Source organism: Nicotiana tabacum, chromosome 12 (assembly GCF_000715075.1).
Source record: "Nicotiana tabacum cultivar K326 chromosome 12, ASM71507v2, whole genome shotgun sequence".
Lineage (NCBI taxonomy): Eukaryota > Viridiplantae > Streptophyta > Magnoliopsida > Solanales > Solanaceae > Nicotiana > Nicotiana tabacum.
In genome coordinates, this window is record NC_134091.1 from 38015540 (window position 1) to 38034890 (window position 19351).

Sequence of the window (19351 nt, forward strand, 5' to 3'; positions counted from 1 at the left end):
CTTCTATTTATACATGTCTGAAAATCTAGGAAAAATAATACTCCTAGGGAGGTTCTGCGGCCGCACAATTCCATGTGTAGTCTGCAGACTTCTTTATCTGGCAAGAGCTGTGATTCTGCGGCCGCGAGGCAATATTTTTGCGGTCTGTAGATTATGTCTGCGATCGCAAACCAGTCTTTTGCGGTCCGCACATTTATGTCTACGGCCACAAGGCACTTCTTCTGCGGCCGCACAATTCTTGTGCGGTCCGTAATTCACAGGGACTCAGGACTTTGAAATTTGAACACTCTCTGAACTTGAGTCCTAGCCCAGCTCTTGCGACCGTAAAATCTATGTGCGGCCGCAATTTAAACAAATATCTACTGAATTTTGCTTCTTTGTTTTCGGCACAGGTGGAATTCTACGGTCCGTAATTGTTTCTGCGGACTGCACATTGTATGCTTTTGTGGCCTTTTGTTGCCTTGTGCTTGGACTACTCCTCTTTGAGCCGAATTTCATCTCGGGAGTCCAACTTCCAGCATTCCTATAATTTTGCATATTTCATTAGTTTTGGGAACGCAATTCAATACTTTTAGATTAAAACAAAAGCTAAAAGGCGTTAATAAGTAGTCAAAATTCCCACTTATCACGTAGACTATTTCTGTAGGCTATACATAAAAACTGTGAGTAGATAATAAAAGAGGCATACCTCTTTAGTTCTGATGAGTCCCTGTCCTCGGTCTGGATGGGCCTTCTTCATAGCGGAGGGAAGGTGCGGCGGCCGCCCTGATATATGGTTGGTGTTGTTCCCTGTTAGGTCGTGGAATCAGGTGATCTCTTCTGGTACTGTCTCTTTGTCCTTTTCTGGATTCGGCTTGTACCAAGGTTAGCCAGTGAGTTGGTCCATTGAGATCGTCCTCGTCTGCTCGGACCTCGGAACAATAAGCGTTGTGGATTTTGTCCCAAGTGGTTGAAGGACACTTCATTAGTCGACTCAACAGTTTTCTAGTTGCTTTTTAACCCTCTCGATTCAACCCGTTCTGTAAAGCTGCGACCGACATCACTTTGGATACGTTTGGCAGAGTCATCTTTACTCTTTTAAATGGGGCGAGGAAGTCCCTTAGTCCCTCTCCCAGGGACTGCTTAATAGCAAATATGTTGTTTACTCTCGCCTCGGCCTTCTTGGCTCCGACATGGGCGATAATGAACTTATCGGCCATTTCTTCGAAAATTTCTATGGAGCGTGCTAGTAGCTATGAGTACCATGTTAATGCTCCTCCTGTGAGGGTCTCGCCAAACTTCTTCAGCAAAATGGAGGACATTTGTTCCTTGGCGAGATCGTTGCCTTTCACGGCGGTGACGTAGTGAGTCATATGATCTTCAGGATCGGTCGTGTTGTTGTATATCCTGAGGTAGGGTGGCATTTTGAAGGTCTTTGGTATGGCATGCGGGGATGCATCAATACTGTACGACTGCTCTACGAATCGGCTAGCATCCCTTTTCGGCAGCAGCTTATGAGTGCCCGGTATCTTGTCAACCCGTTCTTGGTATTCTTTCATCTGATCTCGAAGCGCCTTATTTTCATTCTCCATTTCTTCCATCTTTTATAGAATGGCAGCGAGGGCATTATCACATGTACTATCAATGACATTGTGAGTTATACTTGTTGTTAGAGGGAAGGGTTGGCTGCACTGCTCGTCTATTTATTGTATCATGCAAGCCCTTGCGGTTTCGGCAGTCACGCCTAGGGAGAGTTTGTTGAGGACGCTTGCTAGCATGTCAGTTAGCCATGCCTCAAGGATTTTTTTCACAGCTGGGGGTGTCCCTCCCTCTGTAGACATGGAGGCCCATTTACCGCTGGGTTTCGTTATGCTGCAGTGTAGGGGCAGTGACCTCTCTCATCTAGGGATGCGTTGGGCGTCGTGTCCTCACCTACCGTTTCACAGCTTTTATTGATGACATTCATCAGGTTAGTTAGGAAGCCACATGTTATTCTCGTCCTTTCCTCTTGGTTTCCTGCCATGTAGGGTTTTGTACACACAAAGAAAGGAGATCTTGGGATTTTTTTACGTTAGTGACCTGCATTAATGGTAGATCTAGAGGAAACTAAAATTTTAACTAAGAAATCCCCAAAGACAGCGCCAAATTTTTTGACCAAAAAATATAGATCTTGGTTCAAATAATTAAATTTATATGAATAAGGATTAATCATAGCTAACAATAATATCCCTAGATGGAGTTCTTAAAGAAGCAACAAATACTACATAGATCTGGTCGGACAGTGGCAGTGGAATACAATAAATATTTTAGAAATCAAAAATAATAATGTAGCATTCAATGATAATGAACAACAATAAATGTCATTTAAGTAAATAGAATAAATGAGTCACCCAAGAAAAGATGGAATAAGTGGATGTTCTTTCTGACAATGATGAATGATAGACAATCCATTGAATATTTGAGTTATTCTCGGATCTAGTGGAAAAGTATAGACAAGAATCTTAGTGAAAAGGTGATATTTATATCTTAGCAAGTAAGATCTTATTCTTTAAGTCAAAGTGTGTTCTTTACAAATGAATATCACATGTCCCCTATCATTGTGTCTTTTTCTATTTATAGGGAACATATTCCTAAGAAACTCTTATAGTACAAGTACAGAGAAAATTTACTAGAATATTTTATTTAATATCCTATCTTGAAACTAGTTGTTACAACTCTGTCAAAGGTACTTGACCTCAGCTTCGATCCTTGTTGACTCTTCGGCTTCGTCCTTTGTTGACTCTTCGGCTTCGTCCTTTGTTGACTCTTCGACCACAAATTTCGCCGCTTCTCGGGCCATTTCCACGAATGACGAATTGGAAACTCTTCCCCTAATCCTATCTCGGTTTAAATATTCTAAAGATAGATTTTGACCCATACAATATTGTTGCCCGGCAATTCCAGTCCATGTTGCCACCGCATCTCGTACCTGCTTAAGCTAATTTACATTTAGCAAAAAGATGCTGATGTGATTCATTTATCAATCCATGACATAGACAACAAGTAGGATCCTCCACTGGATTATTCAATCTTTCCATTCTATCATTTGTAAGAAGTCTGTGTTGAGCAACCAACCACACAATTACTCTGTGTTTTGGGAGCATTACTCTACTCCAGATCAAATCTTCCACCGATAGTCTACTTAAATTTCCTTGCAGGGCAATACAACTTCTGTTTATAGAATATATCCCAGTAGGATTCAATAAGTACTTGTCATTAGAGTACCATATATTCATGTCATACTTGATTACATTGAGCTTTTTCCAGTACCAACTATAATCCAGGGGGTATGTGTCCAAATGTCTGTCTGAGCTTTCATATAGAGATCATGTACCCATTTTACCCACAACAAGTCTTTCTTTGATGCAAGTTGCCATAGTAATTTGCCCACAACAGCCACATTCCAGCATTTACTACTTTTGATGTTAAGTCCACCAAATACTTTTGGCATACACGCCTTGTCCCATGTAACTAGAGCCACTTTTCTTTTGTCTGTTAAGCTTTCCCAGAGATAATTCTGACATTTTTGATCCACTTCCTTAAGTATGCTTTGAAACAATATGAAAACAGCCCCCCCCCCCAGAAATTGAAAATAGAAAATAATACAACATTCACCACTTACAATCTACCAGCATATGAGAGATGTTTAGAGTAGTTGACATTTATTCTATTGGTGATTTTGTCAATAAGTTGGTGGCACTCCAGCTTGCGCTATTTCTTCGACGACAATGATAATCCTAAATATCTAATTGGGAATGTACCTTCAGTGAACCCAGTTTTGGTAAGAATCATACACTTGGTTGGCGCATCCACACCAGCTAGAAATATACTGGATTTGTCATTGTTTGCCTTCAATCTAGTGGCATTACTAAAATGACTGAGGGCCTCCATTACTCTGTCTAGTGATGCACCATCCCCCTTATAGAAAATCATTAGGTCATCAGCAAAGATTAAATGAGTTAGCTTGAGCCCTTTACACATAGGATAGTACTTGAAATCTGGTAAAGTGTTTATTAGTGTTAGAATCCTAGAAAGGTATTTCATGACCAGTACAGACAATAAAGGTGACATAGGGTGTCCTTGCTTGATCCCTCTCTTTTCTTCAAAATTGTTACACCCTATATTTTTGTACGTGAGAATACGCCATAAATAAATTGATGAAAGCTCGAAAATAAAATGTCACATCCCGTATTTTTTGATAAAAGTTTCATCGTAAGTTAATCGACGTAAGCTCGGGAATGAGATTATAAGCATTATGCCATTTCAAACAAGTGATGAGTAAATTCGTGAAGGTGAGAGGGTAAGCAAATCGGAAAAAATGAGTTTCGTCGAAGTTTAGTATTTTGGGATAAAATACGGCCCGAGCTAAAATATCCGGTATTTATGGACTAGTACCATACAAGGTACTACATGACCATGATAGTAGGATGAATAAGGTATGTGAGAAGTGAGTAGTATTTTAAGTAAGTGAAAATAATTCTTAATTATGTGGGTAATTGGTTAATTATTGGACTAGTGGGGAGTTACCAAGTTAATTAAGGGTTTGGTAATTAATTAAAATATTTTGGATAAGTTTACACCCAAACGTGGCAGCCCTATATGACTTTGATGATGAGTCTTAAATTACAAGACTACGTGGCATGTGTTAGGGGAGTTTGGTAGCTAGTCATCATAAGTGGAGCCCACTCTCTTTGATAAGAAAGCATCTTCCTACATCATTGAAGAAAAATGTCACTGCCAACGTGAAAAACAGAATGGTGTTAATAAAAGGTTTAAGACTTTGCCACCTGCTGAATCTTTGCCAAGAAATGAAACTGTTGGTGAATATATTTTTGTTTGCAACAATGATACTATGGCTGAAAGTCTCAAAAAAGCTCTTTGAAAGTACAAGTCCAACGTGAAAATTCTTTGAAGAGATGATGCTACAAGGTCCAACGTGAAAGTCTTTGAAATGCTATAAGATCTAATGTGAAATGCGAATTCAAAGAAAGCCCGGTAAAATCTTTCTCAAGAATATCATACGAATATTTTCCTACTTCGATCTGCCGTTACGCAAAAGAGAATCGGTTCAGGTATGTTAAGGCTATCCCTTCTTTCTTTTGGCATGATCTATACGACACGAACGAAATGAGCAAATGCACAACTTCCATAAATGACTCTATTCATAGAAATATTAGGGGTGTCTATATTCTTGATTCCTTATGTGAATTATTATTATATCTTCTATTCATGGGTCTCAGAAAAATACATATTTGATAAAATTTATCCGACAAGCGTATTATTTTTATGACATTCCAATAAAAATCTTATTAACGTATTTCTTATGCATTTCATATATTTATACATGTACATTGACCCATGACCAGATGGTGTTATATACGCGTATATTATATGTATATGGGATATGGGAAAAGGTTACGTCATTATATACGCACCACCACCTGATCAGCTGGTATACATTGATAATTTGCCCACAGTGGCTGAAATGATATGATGGGATGCCCTCAGAGGCTTGATGATACTATGAACGCATATACCTATGCATGGTATGACATTTATACGCATATGCATGACATTATAAAAATGAAATGACTCACAGAGCTATGCACACGTACATGTCGAGTCTTTTACTCCATGTTTCTCTCATGTCTATTATTTACTGATTTTCATTCCTTACATACTCGGTACATTATTTGTACTGACGTCCCCTTTTGCCTGGGGATGCTGTGTTTCTTGCCCGCAGGTCTTGATAGACAGGTCGAGAGTCCTCCAAGTAGGCGATCAGCTTAGCAGAAGATATTGGTGCACTCCATTTACTCCGGAGTTGCTTGTTTGGTCAGTATGATTTAGATGTGTATGGTTTGGTATGGCGGGGCTCTGTCCCGACCTTTATGACAATTATATACTCTTAGAGGCTTGTAGACATAGGTCGTGTACGTGAAAGATTGTACGGCCTTGTCGGCATATGTTTTGAGCTTATAAATGATCATGTTAGCCTATTTGGCCCGTATGTCACGTATATATGATGATGTAATAATAAAGATACGTTGCTTGGTATTCGGTTGAGTAAGGTACCGGATGCCCGTCGCGGCCCATCGGTTTGGGTCGTGACAAAAATACCCATACCCTACCCCATTGACTTTAACAGAAAACTTAGGGGAAGATGTACATGTCATTATCAGTTGAACAAATTTCTCAGGAAAGTTAAACCTTTCAAAGCTTCCTCCACAAAGTCCCAGCTTACCATATCATAAGCTTTCCTTAAGTTTATTTTCATCAAACACCTAGGTGAGGTTTTTCTATTATAGTGTCTAAGCAAATCATGGCATATAAGTAAATTATGTACCAGTGACCTCCCTTCAACAAGTGTTGTTTGATTTTCTGCCACTATGTAGCTGATGGCTTTCTTCAATCTTCTTTAAATCATCTTCGAGATGCACTTGTAAATGACATTGCAACAAGAAATGGGTCTGTACTGACTTGCATTTTTAGGGACCTTAATTTTAAAGATTAGAGCTATCATTGTGGAATTGATTTGAATCAATAACTTTCAATTATTAAAAAAATTCCAGGATTGCTTCAGATACATCCTTACCAATCACATTCCATATTGCATTGTAAAATCCACTACCATAACCATCTGGGCCTTGGGATTTGTTACTGTCTATCTCAAATATTGCAGTCTTTACATCCTTCTCTGTATACTTCTTTAATAGGTCCATCTTGTGTGCTACTGAGAGTGTAGGACCATTTTTCAAAATCCTCTCATTTGCTTTGCACCTTGAAACTTCTCTTGTTTCCCATAAATTTTCATAGTAATTTACAAAAATATTTGCAATGGCAATTGGATCTGTCTGCAATACATTCTGGTTATCATGTAGTTGTGTGATGGCATGTTGTAACTTCCTATGCTTGATCACTGTAAAGAAGTATTTGGTATTGTAATCCCCAAGTCTAAGCCAAGTTGCCTTACTTTTTTGTTGCAAGAACATCTCAACCAGATATGAGGTCCTTCTAAATTCTAGGTATTTCATTTTCTCCTTCTGTTGCAACTGTTGATCCATTGGATTAGCTTGAAGAGCTTGTTGAATCTGCATTAGGGGTTCTCTATTGCCATTAGCTTCTGATATTATATTCCTGAAGTGCTGACCATTTAGTTCCTTCAAGCTCCTCTTTAGTAGTTTTAGCTTTCTTACTACTTGCAACATCCTACAACCATCAATGTGAGTAGCCCAGATACTTTCCACCCTCTCTATAAATTGTGGATGGTTTACCCATACATTACATAACTGGAATGGTTTCTTTGCTTTTGGTAGAGAATCCAACAATGAAATTTTCACAGGACAATGGTCGTTGATCCCCTCTGGTAAGAAAGTAGCTATGTAAGGTGGCATGTTGTCTATCTACTCACTATTCACAAATATCCAATCTATTTTCAAAAATACTCTTTGTTCACCTTGTTTGTCATTTCAAATATACATACTACCATGTTGTGGTAATTCAATTAAACCATAATGTTTTACACATGTATTGAAATCTACTACCTCAGACATTGAGATTGGATTTCCCCTATTCTATCCTCTATATGAAGGACTAAGTTAAAGTCCCCTATAACCATCCACGGGCTTTTGCAAACCACCATTTGGCTCTCCAAATATTCCCATAGTCCTCTCCTTTTACATCTATGGTTATAGGCATAAACAAATGTAACATAGAAAGAACTCTGCTTGGGCAAATATATTATCTTACATGTAACAACTTGAGTTATTTTTGATATGGCTACAACCTGGTAGTAGTCTTGTCTCCAAGTAATCCATATACTCCCATTCAAATGTTGCTCCAAGTGAGTGATGTACTTCCATCCTCCAAACATTTTGTTAGTTATGTTTTCAATCCTACTAGTATTCACTTTGGTTTCCAAAAGTCCTACTATTCCAATATTGTGTTTGTTGCAAAGGAGTTTAACCTCCTTTTACTTATTAGGGGTATTAATACCCCTTACATTCCAAGCAAGTAGACTAACCATTTGCAATAGGAGGAAAACTTTGCCCTCCCTCATTATTGCATACACTCGGCTGCTTCTTTGTGTTGTGGCCCTCTTTTCCCAAAGTCTTAAATGAGTTTTGTGCTACTGGATGTTGCTTTGTCATCTGTTGATTTTGTTTACTTGGATGGCTGCTCACTTTGAAAGGAATAATCCATCCTGGTTGTGCTACATTTATTTTTCCAACTTTCTTAGAATTTATCTGATCTAATCCATTTGCCTTAGATGTTTCTGCACCCTCTGACTGCCCCTTTTTTGGATTACTTCCATTCCCTTCCTTCTGCCCTGCTGCTGGTTGCCCCTCTTGTGCCTTTGGTGAATCAGGTTTTGGGACTTTCTTCTTCCTGCATACCTCCTCTGGATGACCATACCTATGACAAAATTTACATAAGGTTGGTTTCCAATCATATTGTATTTTTTGTTCTATAGCTATCCCCTTTTCATTCTTATATAGGACTATATCAGGCAAGTTTTTATCCATTTCCACTTCGATCAAAAGACGATCAAAATTAAGTCCTATCTTCTTCTTTGTATTTTGATCCACCATTAATGGTTTTCCCACCAAACTCCCTGTCTTACTAAGTCCTTTAGGGCTCCAATACTTGAAGTCTAAACCAGGCAATTTGGTCCAGATTGGAACAGTGACAATGCGTAGTTCCTCTCTAGTGAATTCCATGTCCGGACTCCAAGCATTGACAATAAATGGCTTATTGTCAAAATGATAGATACCCCTTTGAACAACTTCATTCTTTATTACTATTGAATCACACCTAACCGGAACAATTCCATTCTTCAATATCACAAATTTATTTATTGTATGATTTTGTTAACACGTAAAAGAAGTCGACTAATCCATTTTTCAATGTTGTAATATCCACCTAGAATTTGGAATAAAAACATTATGTTTTTCCTTTTCTTTTGAGGTAGTTGATCAAATTATCAATTTTAGGGTTCTTTCCCTCCAAACGGTTTATGTTAATAAAGTTAATTTTTTTTTCTTGGGAGTTCTTCGATGAAAAATATACCAAATACTTGATCCTAGTCTGCTCTTTTTTCCTCCCTGTTTCCTGTCAATTTAATTCATAAACAATAATCTTTGAGCAGTTCCAGGGTTTGACCATCTTTGCTTCTTTTTTTTTTTTCCTCCGAATAAATTATGGACAAGGTGTTAAAGAGAAGTGAGTAGCATTTTTAAGTATGTTATTTAAAATATATTTATAATTTATAATCTATCTAAAAATTATCCAATTTACTCAAACTTCAGGATTACGTATTCTGAAATTTTGTATCCTGAATTTTTGAGCTGCTAATTTGGAATTCAGGACTTAGTGTCTTAAAATTTTTGAGCTGTTAATTTGGAATTCGGGACTTAGTGTCCTAAATTTTTGAGCTGTTAATTTGGAATTCAGGACTTAGTGGGCGTTTGGACATAAGAATTGTAAATTTCCGAAAAAAAATGAAATATTTTTTCAAGTGAAAATGGTATTTGAAAATTAGAGTTGTGTTTGGACATGAATATAATTTTGGGTTGTTTTTGAAGTTTTGTGACTGATCTGAGTGAAAATTTTGAAAAATAACTTTTTGGAGTTTTTTAAATTTTTGAAAAATTTCAATATCTATCTTCAAGTGAAAATTTAAAAATTTATGACCAAACACTGATTTCGGAAAACTGTCAAAAAAAAAATCGAAAAAAATAAAAATTTTCTTATGTCCAAACGGGCTCTTAGTGTCTTAAAATTTTTGAGCTGCTAATTTGGAATTCGGGACTTAGTGTCCTGAATTTCTGAACTGCTAATTTAAATTCAGGACATAAGACTCGAATTTCTAAACATAATTTTTGAACTTTGGGACATGATGTTCTGAAGTTTGAACTTTGAGATTTAAATTTCAGGACATTGTGTCCTTAAAGTTTGAGAAAATTGACTAATCTTTAACTACATTATAAACTCGAAATATATTTTAAACAATATGCTTGGTTATTTGGTGTCATATCCACTATAATATCAGATCAAATGTCACAATACTATAGGATTATTTTTCTACCTGCTAGTGCAATGAATAATTGATTAATTTGGTAAGAAAGCCGTGTCCGCACTGTGTTTAATATTTATTATTAGTCCATTCTCAAAAGTGCATTTATAACATCAGTGTTTTTTATTTACATTTTCCCCCTTTCTTTCTGTTACTCGTGTAATTTATTAAAGGAAAAATTATATGGACGTGAATATCTTGAGATAGGATTCTTTGAGTTGATTTTCTTTCAAAATGTGAATACTTTACTGGGAAATATAAAAATCAAACTCTGTCCAGTGAAATGTTTATTAGAAAGTGTCTCCTTTCAACTCTCTTTCTTTTCGAAATGCGCTTTTCATATGTGTCCACCATATTTGTTCATGAACTCGAAAAGAACCAAAAATATTAATTCTAGGTTGATCAATTACCCAACTGTTTTTAATTATTCAAGTCAAGCATCTCCGGTGCATTTAATAGCATGCTTGGTGGCTTCTAAAATCAATTTATTTGAAAATTATTTTTTTCTTCTCAAAAGTGTTTTCTCAAAAGTACTTTTGGTAAGAAGCAATTTGTGTTTAGCTAATTAATTTGAAAAATACTTCTAAGCAGTAATTAGTGTTTGGCCAAGCTGTAAAAAGTGTTTCTACGTGTATTTTTTTCTCAAAAGTGTTTTTCAAAAAAAAGCTTCTGGAAAGAAACTACTTTTCTCTCCGTCTCCAAAACTGCTTTTGCTTCTACTCAAAAGTATTTTTTTTTTCTTTTAAAAATTTGGCCAAACGCTTCATCTTTAAAAAAAAAAAAAAACATTTATTTTGAAAAAAATATTTTTGGTCTCGAAGAAGTTTGGACAAACAAGCTATGAGTTTGGAATAATTGCATGTCCATGTCCATCACAACTTACCTTTTTGCTTCTTGTCAACTTCATAATTCACACTTTTCGTAAAGAAACATCTAAGTTCAAAAATCTTTTACTTCATCCGTTTCAATTTATGTGTCTTGCTTTTATTTTTAATCTTTTCCAAAAAAAACTATATTTAATAACTTTTTAACTCCAAAATTTCACATTAGCATATTTAAGACCACAAAATTTAACGATATTTTAGTACATTATACGCATCTTTAATTTAAGATCAAAAGATTTAAAAGTTTTCTTTACATATCTTAAAGATACATTATAAATTAAAACGGAAGGAGTATTTTGCTTCTCCGTATATTTTTTTTGCCCTTTCCCAATGGCATGATTGCTTCAGCAAATTGAAATAGATAGGGGCCCAATTTCAGAGTTAATGCATGTACCACACATCTAATCTGTTACAATTTGAACGAATTAATACGACGTTATACTTTGATGTGTTAAAATTTGTCGTGTTAAGCATAATTTGAATTAGAGTATATATATATATATAATAGCACTAAGTAAATTGTGAATTTGCTCAAAAGCATACTATAGCCGGGAAGAATGTTTCTATGTAGCTGAATATGGCACAAAAAAGGGTTCGTACCAAGCCACCTTTCAAAGTCTACGAGGAGGAAAATTTAGTAGCATTGACCAAAAAGAATATGTTTTTCTTATAATAGCCTCATCATAAGGTAATTCAATGGAAACAAATGAAAGTGATTGTTTTATGCTTTAAAAGCTTAAGAATGCTAAAAAAAATAGTTTAAGGGAAACATTGGTCAATGCGCAATAATTTGAGGGGCTCCTTTAGTATAACAATAAGGGTAAGTTTTACCTTTTACTTCCCTTCATTTTGACCAAAAACTGCTTTTTTCAACACAGAAAATCAAACTAATATATAGTCTAACGTTAAAATTGCAAACATAGAATTAAAACTGTAATTACTAATACAAATAAGATTACAGCAAAGAAAACCATAACAGTATGGGCCTACACCACAGGAGGCCTAATGTTGGCCCTGGGCTAAAGCGAATAGAGCTATCCAATCAAATCTGGAAAAACCCATACTGGGACCAAGGCCCAATAATACTGGTGTATATATGCAAGAGGAATTTTCAGAAACCACACAATAGTGACTATTAACTTCCTTTAGCTACCATATACAATTTACTTCCTGTAGCTACTATTTAGTTGTTACGCGACTGTATTCGCTGTATTCGCGCTATTGTATTCATGAATACAGTAGCGAAATTCGCCTAAAAAAATAGGGGAGTCCAGTTGTGCGGTTGTATTCACGCTACTGTATTCATGAATACAGTAGCGGAATTCGCCTAAAAAATAGGGGAGTCCAGTTGTGCGACTGTATTCGCGGTACTGTTTCATGAATATAGTAGCGAAATTTTGCCAAAAAATATGGGAATTCAGTTGTTTAATAACAGAAAGATGATCAATTAGTGTGTATCACTCCTAATTTAACTCAACAAAATCGATTCTACATAAATTTTGCTGCTACTGTATTGTATTCCATGTATTCACATGACTGTATTTATAAATACAGTGAGGTAATCAAGAAATAGGGGTGTATACTATGCTATTCAATTCGTTGTATGCATTGTATTCAATTCACAGATATACATTACTCATAATTATACATTATATTCAATTCACCGTATTCAATTCAATTGTATTCAAACAACAAAAAATCATAAAAATACAGTGATATTCAGTTGTATTCAAAAGATAGACCTTCGGAATACATAAATACATGTAAAAAGTAATGTATTTATACAAAAAAAATATAATGTATTTGTACAGAATACATTGTATGTGACTAAATAGCAAAAAAGAGAAGAAAGTTCGCCAATGGCATTTTTCGGCCAAGCAAAAAACTGTATACATTGTATTAAAACTAAAAATGAAGACGGACAAAAACTCAGCCCTCAAATCTTCTCCGGCGTAGCCATGGCCAAATCTGTTCGCCTAAGAGGATAAGCTAATAGTGGATGATGACGACGACGATTTTGACGCCAACAACGATTCTGACGACGACCACGATGATGACGCTAACGGTTGTTGATTTGATGGAGAAGAGAGAGGATTGAGAATCTTGTTGATAGAGAGAGAGAATGAAAAGAGAGAGATAAAGAATATAATTGGCGTATATTGAGAATCTTGTTAATAGAAAGGAAGAGAGAGAGAGAGAAAGAACATAATTAGCGTATATTGAGAATCTTGTTAATAGGAAGGAAGAGTGAAAGAAAGAACATAATTGACGTATTTCATGCCTTAATGGTAGGTATAAATAAATACATATTTTGCTATAAAATAGAAAAGGTAGCTGTAATTAATAATATTTTAAAATTATTTTGGTTTATAATAAATAGGTTAGAAAGGGTTCATTCTCTTTTAAACGGACTAAAAGAAAATAGGTTCATTCTTTTTGAAACGGAAAAAATACCTGTTTTATTTACAGTAGAACCTCTCTAAATTAATATTGTCGGGACCATGAAATACTATTATTTTGTAGATGTATTTATTTAATCAATAATTAATATTTTTTAATTAAAAGAGTGTTTTCGAGATTCAATGAAGGTTAATTTTAATTACATCAAAATCATTGTATCTTACTAATTTATGTATCATATTTATTGAATTAATATATAAAAAAATCATTATATGTAAAGTATAATGTATGATTCATTGTAATAATATTTTTTATTAAATGATTCATTGTAATGTTCATTGTTTATTCATTGTAATTAATAAATCATTGTAATGTTCATTATTTCTTAATAATCAAATATTATTCATTGTATTTTTACTAATTACCTTGAGGTCACGATTAATGATCTCGATTACCGTGATAAAATGATGTCAATAGCCTGTTGGATTACCCGAGTGAAAATGATACATGTTCAGAGGTCTAGAGCTTAGAAGAAATTGTGGATACCATTGGAGAGAACAATGTTGATGTTGAAGTTGAAGACCATACAATACCTTTGGAACTAATTAAGCATAAGAAAATACTTATCGCGTCTAGAACTCTTCACAACAACATTCTCCCTTCTATCTATCTTTAATTGAATTATGGAACTTTCTCCGGCCCCGAGTTGCGGAACTTTTTTGGTGCAGTTCGAGACGACAACACCGAACTTTTGGATGCAATAAGAAAAGTTAGAGATGAGTTTCAACTATATTTAAATTTTAAAAAAAAACGAAAAATACTAGAATCATATTTCACTAAATTGTGTAATTTTAAAGAATTATTAATTTATAATACTAATGGGACCATATGTTTATATAGGGGTCTTCCGAAAATATATTATCTTATCAAAATCAGTGATTTCTTTTCACTGGCCCAAGTCGGGATCGAAGAAAAATATTATCTTAGAGAGTTTATTAATTTACCGAGTATTAATTTAGAGAGGTTCTACTGTATATCAGTCTGAATTTTTTGTTGAAAGTATATATTAGCTACATAGTTGTAGAATTATAAAGCTAAAGTATTAATGTTATAACTATTGATAAAACTTAAAAGTACTATATCAAACACATGCTAGGAGGGAAAATACATGCATATGAGGTAGACATGAATTCACAGTTTGATGTGAATTAAATCTAAATTCTCCTGATCTCATTACTGAATTTATTATCAAGACATTATTAACACTACTAATTAAATATTAGTCCAACAGTTACATTTCAAAGGCTCTGCACTTGGCGCCACCAATGTATTTCACTAGTAACAGCCGAACCTAACAATTCCTTCTTCTGCTTCTTCCCCTAATAAAAACACAGGAAATAGTAATTTTCCCCCCTTCTGTTAGAAAATTAATCCAAAACATGGGACTTCATAAAATTGCAGTGATCACCATTATCATCTCATTTCTCAGCTCTATTGAGTCAACTCGTCCTCCATTTTCATGTGACGCGTCCAACCCAGTTACCAGAACATTTACATTCTGTAACATATCATTACCCATCCCCCAAAGGGTAGAGGATCTAATTTCACACCTGAATTTGGACGAGAAAATATCACAACTGGGTAACACTGCACCTGCCATTCCTCGGCTAAATATCTCTGCTTACGAGTGGTGGTCGGAATCGTTACACGGCCTAACATATGCAGGAGAAGGGATGTCCTTCAATGGCAGCATTAGAACTGCAACTCAGTTCCCTCAGATCATTCTTGCTGCTTCTACTTTTGATGAACATCTCTGGTATCGCATTGCGCTGGTATTTAATTATTTGCTATTTTTAGACTTAGCTATACTACTAAAATTCAGCCTTGTGTTTATTTTATACGTTTAGCTGAATATTGAAATTAAATTTTAATTGGACTTAATTTTGAATACTAGTGGTTGTGAAAAAATATTGTTGTCGATGTGAAGTTAGATAGAGAAAATGTCATCGAAGGGATCACGTGGGATAAAATTTATGCCATTAAATTTATCCTTATTTGGTTGGAGGTGGTAGCTAAAATCAGCACTAATTTTATATTAAAATCTTGGTATAACTTATACCATATAAAAGGTGGGATGGATTATCCAGATTATAATGTTGGTTATAATCTCAGGATTATAATCCTGGTTTTGAACCAAACGACCCCTAAATATTTAAATGAAGAGTTATGAATGTAGTGAATAGTGAGAAAATGAATATAGGATCTTACTATTAGTTGAATGTTGTCTATAATGACGTTACAAAAGAGATGTCATATAAATTGAAACGAGGAATAGGTGATTAGGAAACAAATTGTTACTGGTGTTTGATACTTTTATTGCCTCGTAATTATTGGAAACAGATCTCAAGTTTTGTAAAGAGATAGTAATAAATATGAGTTTAAGTAGCGGGTGATATTAAGGAGTTATATATGTGGTAAATATATATGCAGTAGAATGTTGGAAAAAACTTACTGTAATTAACACCTAGTACTTACTGATGTGTTGTACATTACACCTAGGCAATTTCAAGAGAGGCAAGAGCAGTATACAATACTGGTGAACTAAAGGGAATGACATTCTTTGCACCGAATATAAACATTCTAAGGGACCCAAGATGGGGTAGAGCTCAAGAAACAGCAGGAGAAGACCCGATGATGGTAGGAAAATATGGAGTGGCTTATGTAAGAGGACTTCAAGGCGATAGTTTTCGAGGTGGAAAGCTCAGAGATGGGCATCTTCAAGCCTCAGCTTGCTGTAAGCACTTTACAGCTCAGGATTTGGATCGCTGGAATGGCCACTATCGTTTCACCTTCGATGCTCAGGTCACTAATTAACCTGGACCTTGCTTACCTGATATTAATCGTTTGTTCTGTTTAAGGATTATATTGTACACAACTTTCATATATCCTAGTTTTTGGATTGATCCTCAATGTGGATGCCAAAAATCCTGTATTTCAGGCTAATTTTGTTTGTATGCTGAACGATTTGGAACATAACAATGTGGAGGATCAACTAGCTAAATACAGAAGCAAGATGCAATATAGTACTAATATAGTATATCCTATTTGTTTGTCTTAGATGTAATGATCCTATATCACCTACTATGTTTTATCTTTGGTTATTTCATGTACTGATACTGCTTCATAGTATATATTAGTATTAATCACTTCTGGAACCAAAAGGAAAAAATGCAAACAGATGAGAAGTTTCATATTGTTATCTAAAACAATGTGTCATTCAGGTTACAGCGCAGGATATGGCAGATTCATTTCAACCACCATTCAAGAGTTGCGTGGAAGAAGGAAAAGCCACCAGTCTAATGTGTGCTTATAGTCGTCTCAATGGTGTCTCTAACTGCGCTAACTATGATCTCCTGACTAAGACTGTCCGTGGACAATGGGGTTTCAACGGGTAAAAAGTTTACTTAGATAAGCAAATGGATATTTGTTTCTACTACATTCAGAGTTTCACCGAGTAATCTAAGATGAAATATGATTCCACCACCACAAGACTAACTGCTGTCTATTCCTGAAAAGTTCCATTGTATCAGATTGCGACGCAGTTCAGGTTATGCATGATCACCAGGGATACACAGTTGAAGATGCAGTTGCAGCTTCTCTCAAAGCTGGTAACTCATCCTTTCTCTGCTTTAATTTTGCTGTAAAAAGAATGAATGTCTTGTCATACTGAAACTGATCAATATCTAATCAGAACTTATTCCACTCCTTATTGTTAATTAGCAACTTCAATTGGAATGTTCATTGATCTCAACATACTGTAGTCTAAAAGTAATAATGTCCAGTAGTTATTCCTTATGTGCTTATATGAAACCTATTTACTGGTGATAAAGCTTGTACGGAAATATAAACAAGCAACAACTTGTATCAAATGACATATTTCTTCACAATATGTAGAGAAAAGGTGTGATTTATAAGTACTCTCCGTGCTAGGCCAACTTAATTCATCACAACTGTTTGACTTTTTCCATGTCAACTGAAATTCAGGTATGGATGTAAACTGTGGTTCCTGCGTGAGAACCAACGCAAGATTAGCTTTGGAGAAGAAGAAATTACAAGAATCCGATATAGACAGAGCTCTTCGCAATATCTTCTCTATTAGAATGAGGTTAGGACTATTCAATGGTGACCCAAGAAAATTGGAATATGGAAACATTGCAACAGCAGAGGTTTGTAGTAAAAAGCACCAGGATCTATCCCTTGAAGCAGCAAGAAATGGCATTGTCCTTTTGAAGAACTCTCCCAAACTCCTTCCACTTTCTAAGATCAAAACCACATCACTTGCTGTAATAGGTCCAAAAGCAAATGATGCTGAATTACTTTTAGGTAACTACGCGGGCATTCCATGCAAGAATGTTTCATTACTCCAAGGATTTCAGCACATCGTGAAAAGCATACACTACCATCCGGGCTGCAACTTTGTCAACTGTACTTCTGCTGCAACACATGAAGCAGTTGATGTTGCTAAAAAGGCACAGTATGTTGTTTTAATAATGGGATTAGACCAGCGAATGGAGAGGGAGAGCTGGGATCGCACAGAACTCGGGCTGCCTGGCCAGCAAGAGACTCTTATTAAAGCAGCAGCCAAGGCTGCTGCTGAACCTGTTATACTTGTGTTGGTAGGTGGAGGTCCTATTGATATTTCTTTTGCCAAGAACAACCCGAAAATCGGAGGCATCTTGTGGATTGGTTATCCTGGAGAGGCTGGAGCAGCTGCACTAACACAGATCATTTTTGGAGAACATAATCCAGGTCAACTTGAGCATCAACAATCTTAGTACTTACTCTCTTTACTACTACTATAAGTAATATTTTGTTGGAAAACTTGTTTAATATGCAAGATCCCATATAATTTGCAGGGGGCAGGTTACCAGTGACTTGGTATCCCAAGGATTTCACAAAAGTACCAATGACAGACATGAACATGAGGCCTAACAAAACGATAGGATATCCAGGGCGAACGTACAGATTTTACAAAGGGACAAAAGTTTATGAATTTGGCTATGGCCTTAGTTACACTAGTTATTCATACAAGATTGACTCTGTCAATCATGACAAGGTCTACTTCAATAACCTAAAGACAGACAAGGCAGGAAAACATGGTTCACTTCTTAATGTAGCAGTTTCAGATATTGGATCAGAGGCTTGCAAAAAGGCTAAGATTTCAGTTAAGGTTTTGGTGAAAAACAAGGGAAAAATAGCTGGTAAGCATCCTGTATTGTTGTTTCTTAGGCATTCCAAGGTGAGAGATGAGGTTCCAATAAAGCAGTTGATTGGGTTCAAGAGTGTACATTTAGATGCAGGAGAAAAGACCAAAATCAAATTTGTGGTGAACCCTTGTGAACACTTCACTAGGGCTAATGAACATGGTATATCAGTAATTGATGAAGGGAAATATTATCTTGTTGTGGAAGATAAGAAATATCCTGTTACTGTGTTCATATGACCCTTTAGAACACATATAGGAGTCCTAATAACAAGTTAATGTGGAATTGTAGTGTTCATCTCCTTTCTTAGTCCACCTCACCTACTTGTATTTTTATCTGGAAATTTTATATTGGCTTCAGTTGATCTTAGTCTCTTAAGCAGAATAAATGTTAATTTCTTAATTTTATTGTCTTTGATTAGCTGCTATTCCATCTTCCTAAAAGATAATTTGAGTAAGGTGGATAAAGATATAGTTGGCCTAATAAGACAGTTTCTATGTGACTTTTCATTTCATTTGTTTGGAGTCAGAGAAATCTTTGACTGAGAAAGCATCTTGGTAATGTTTTGGTATACAAAAAAAAAACATAACTTAATCTTTTATTAGTTTTATAGAAGAAACACTAACGAGGGACAAGAGGAAAAAAGAAAATAAAAATAAAAATGGGGTATAGTGATCTTGTCAACTTATCATTCAGATGATCCCAATCCA

General features: G+C 35.5%; 1 protein-coding gene across 1 annotated transcript; it reads left to right on the forward strand.

Moving 5' to 3' along the window:
* Positions 1-14802: 14802 nt before the first annotated feature.
* On the forward strand, positions 14803-18990 carry LOC107770070 (putative beta-D-xylosidase 7). The gene is made up of 6 exons (XM_016589337.2): positions 14803-15209; positions 15937-16239; positions 16659-16828; positions 16954-17045; positions 17422-18186; positions 18294-18990. Exons 1-6 carry the CDS (start codon positions 14817-14819, stop codon positions 18878-18880), a joined length of 2310 nt encoding a protein of 769 aa, XP_016444823.2. The 5' UTR covers positions 14803-14816; the 3' UTR covers positions 18881-18990.
* Positions 18991-19351: the final 361 nt, after the last annotated feature.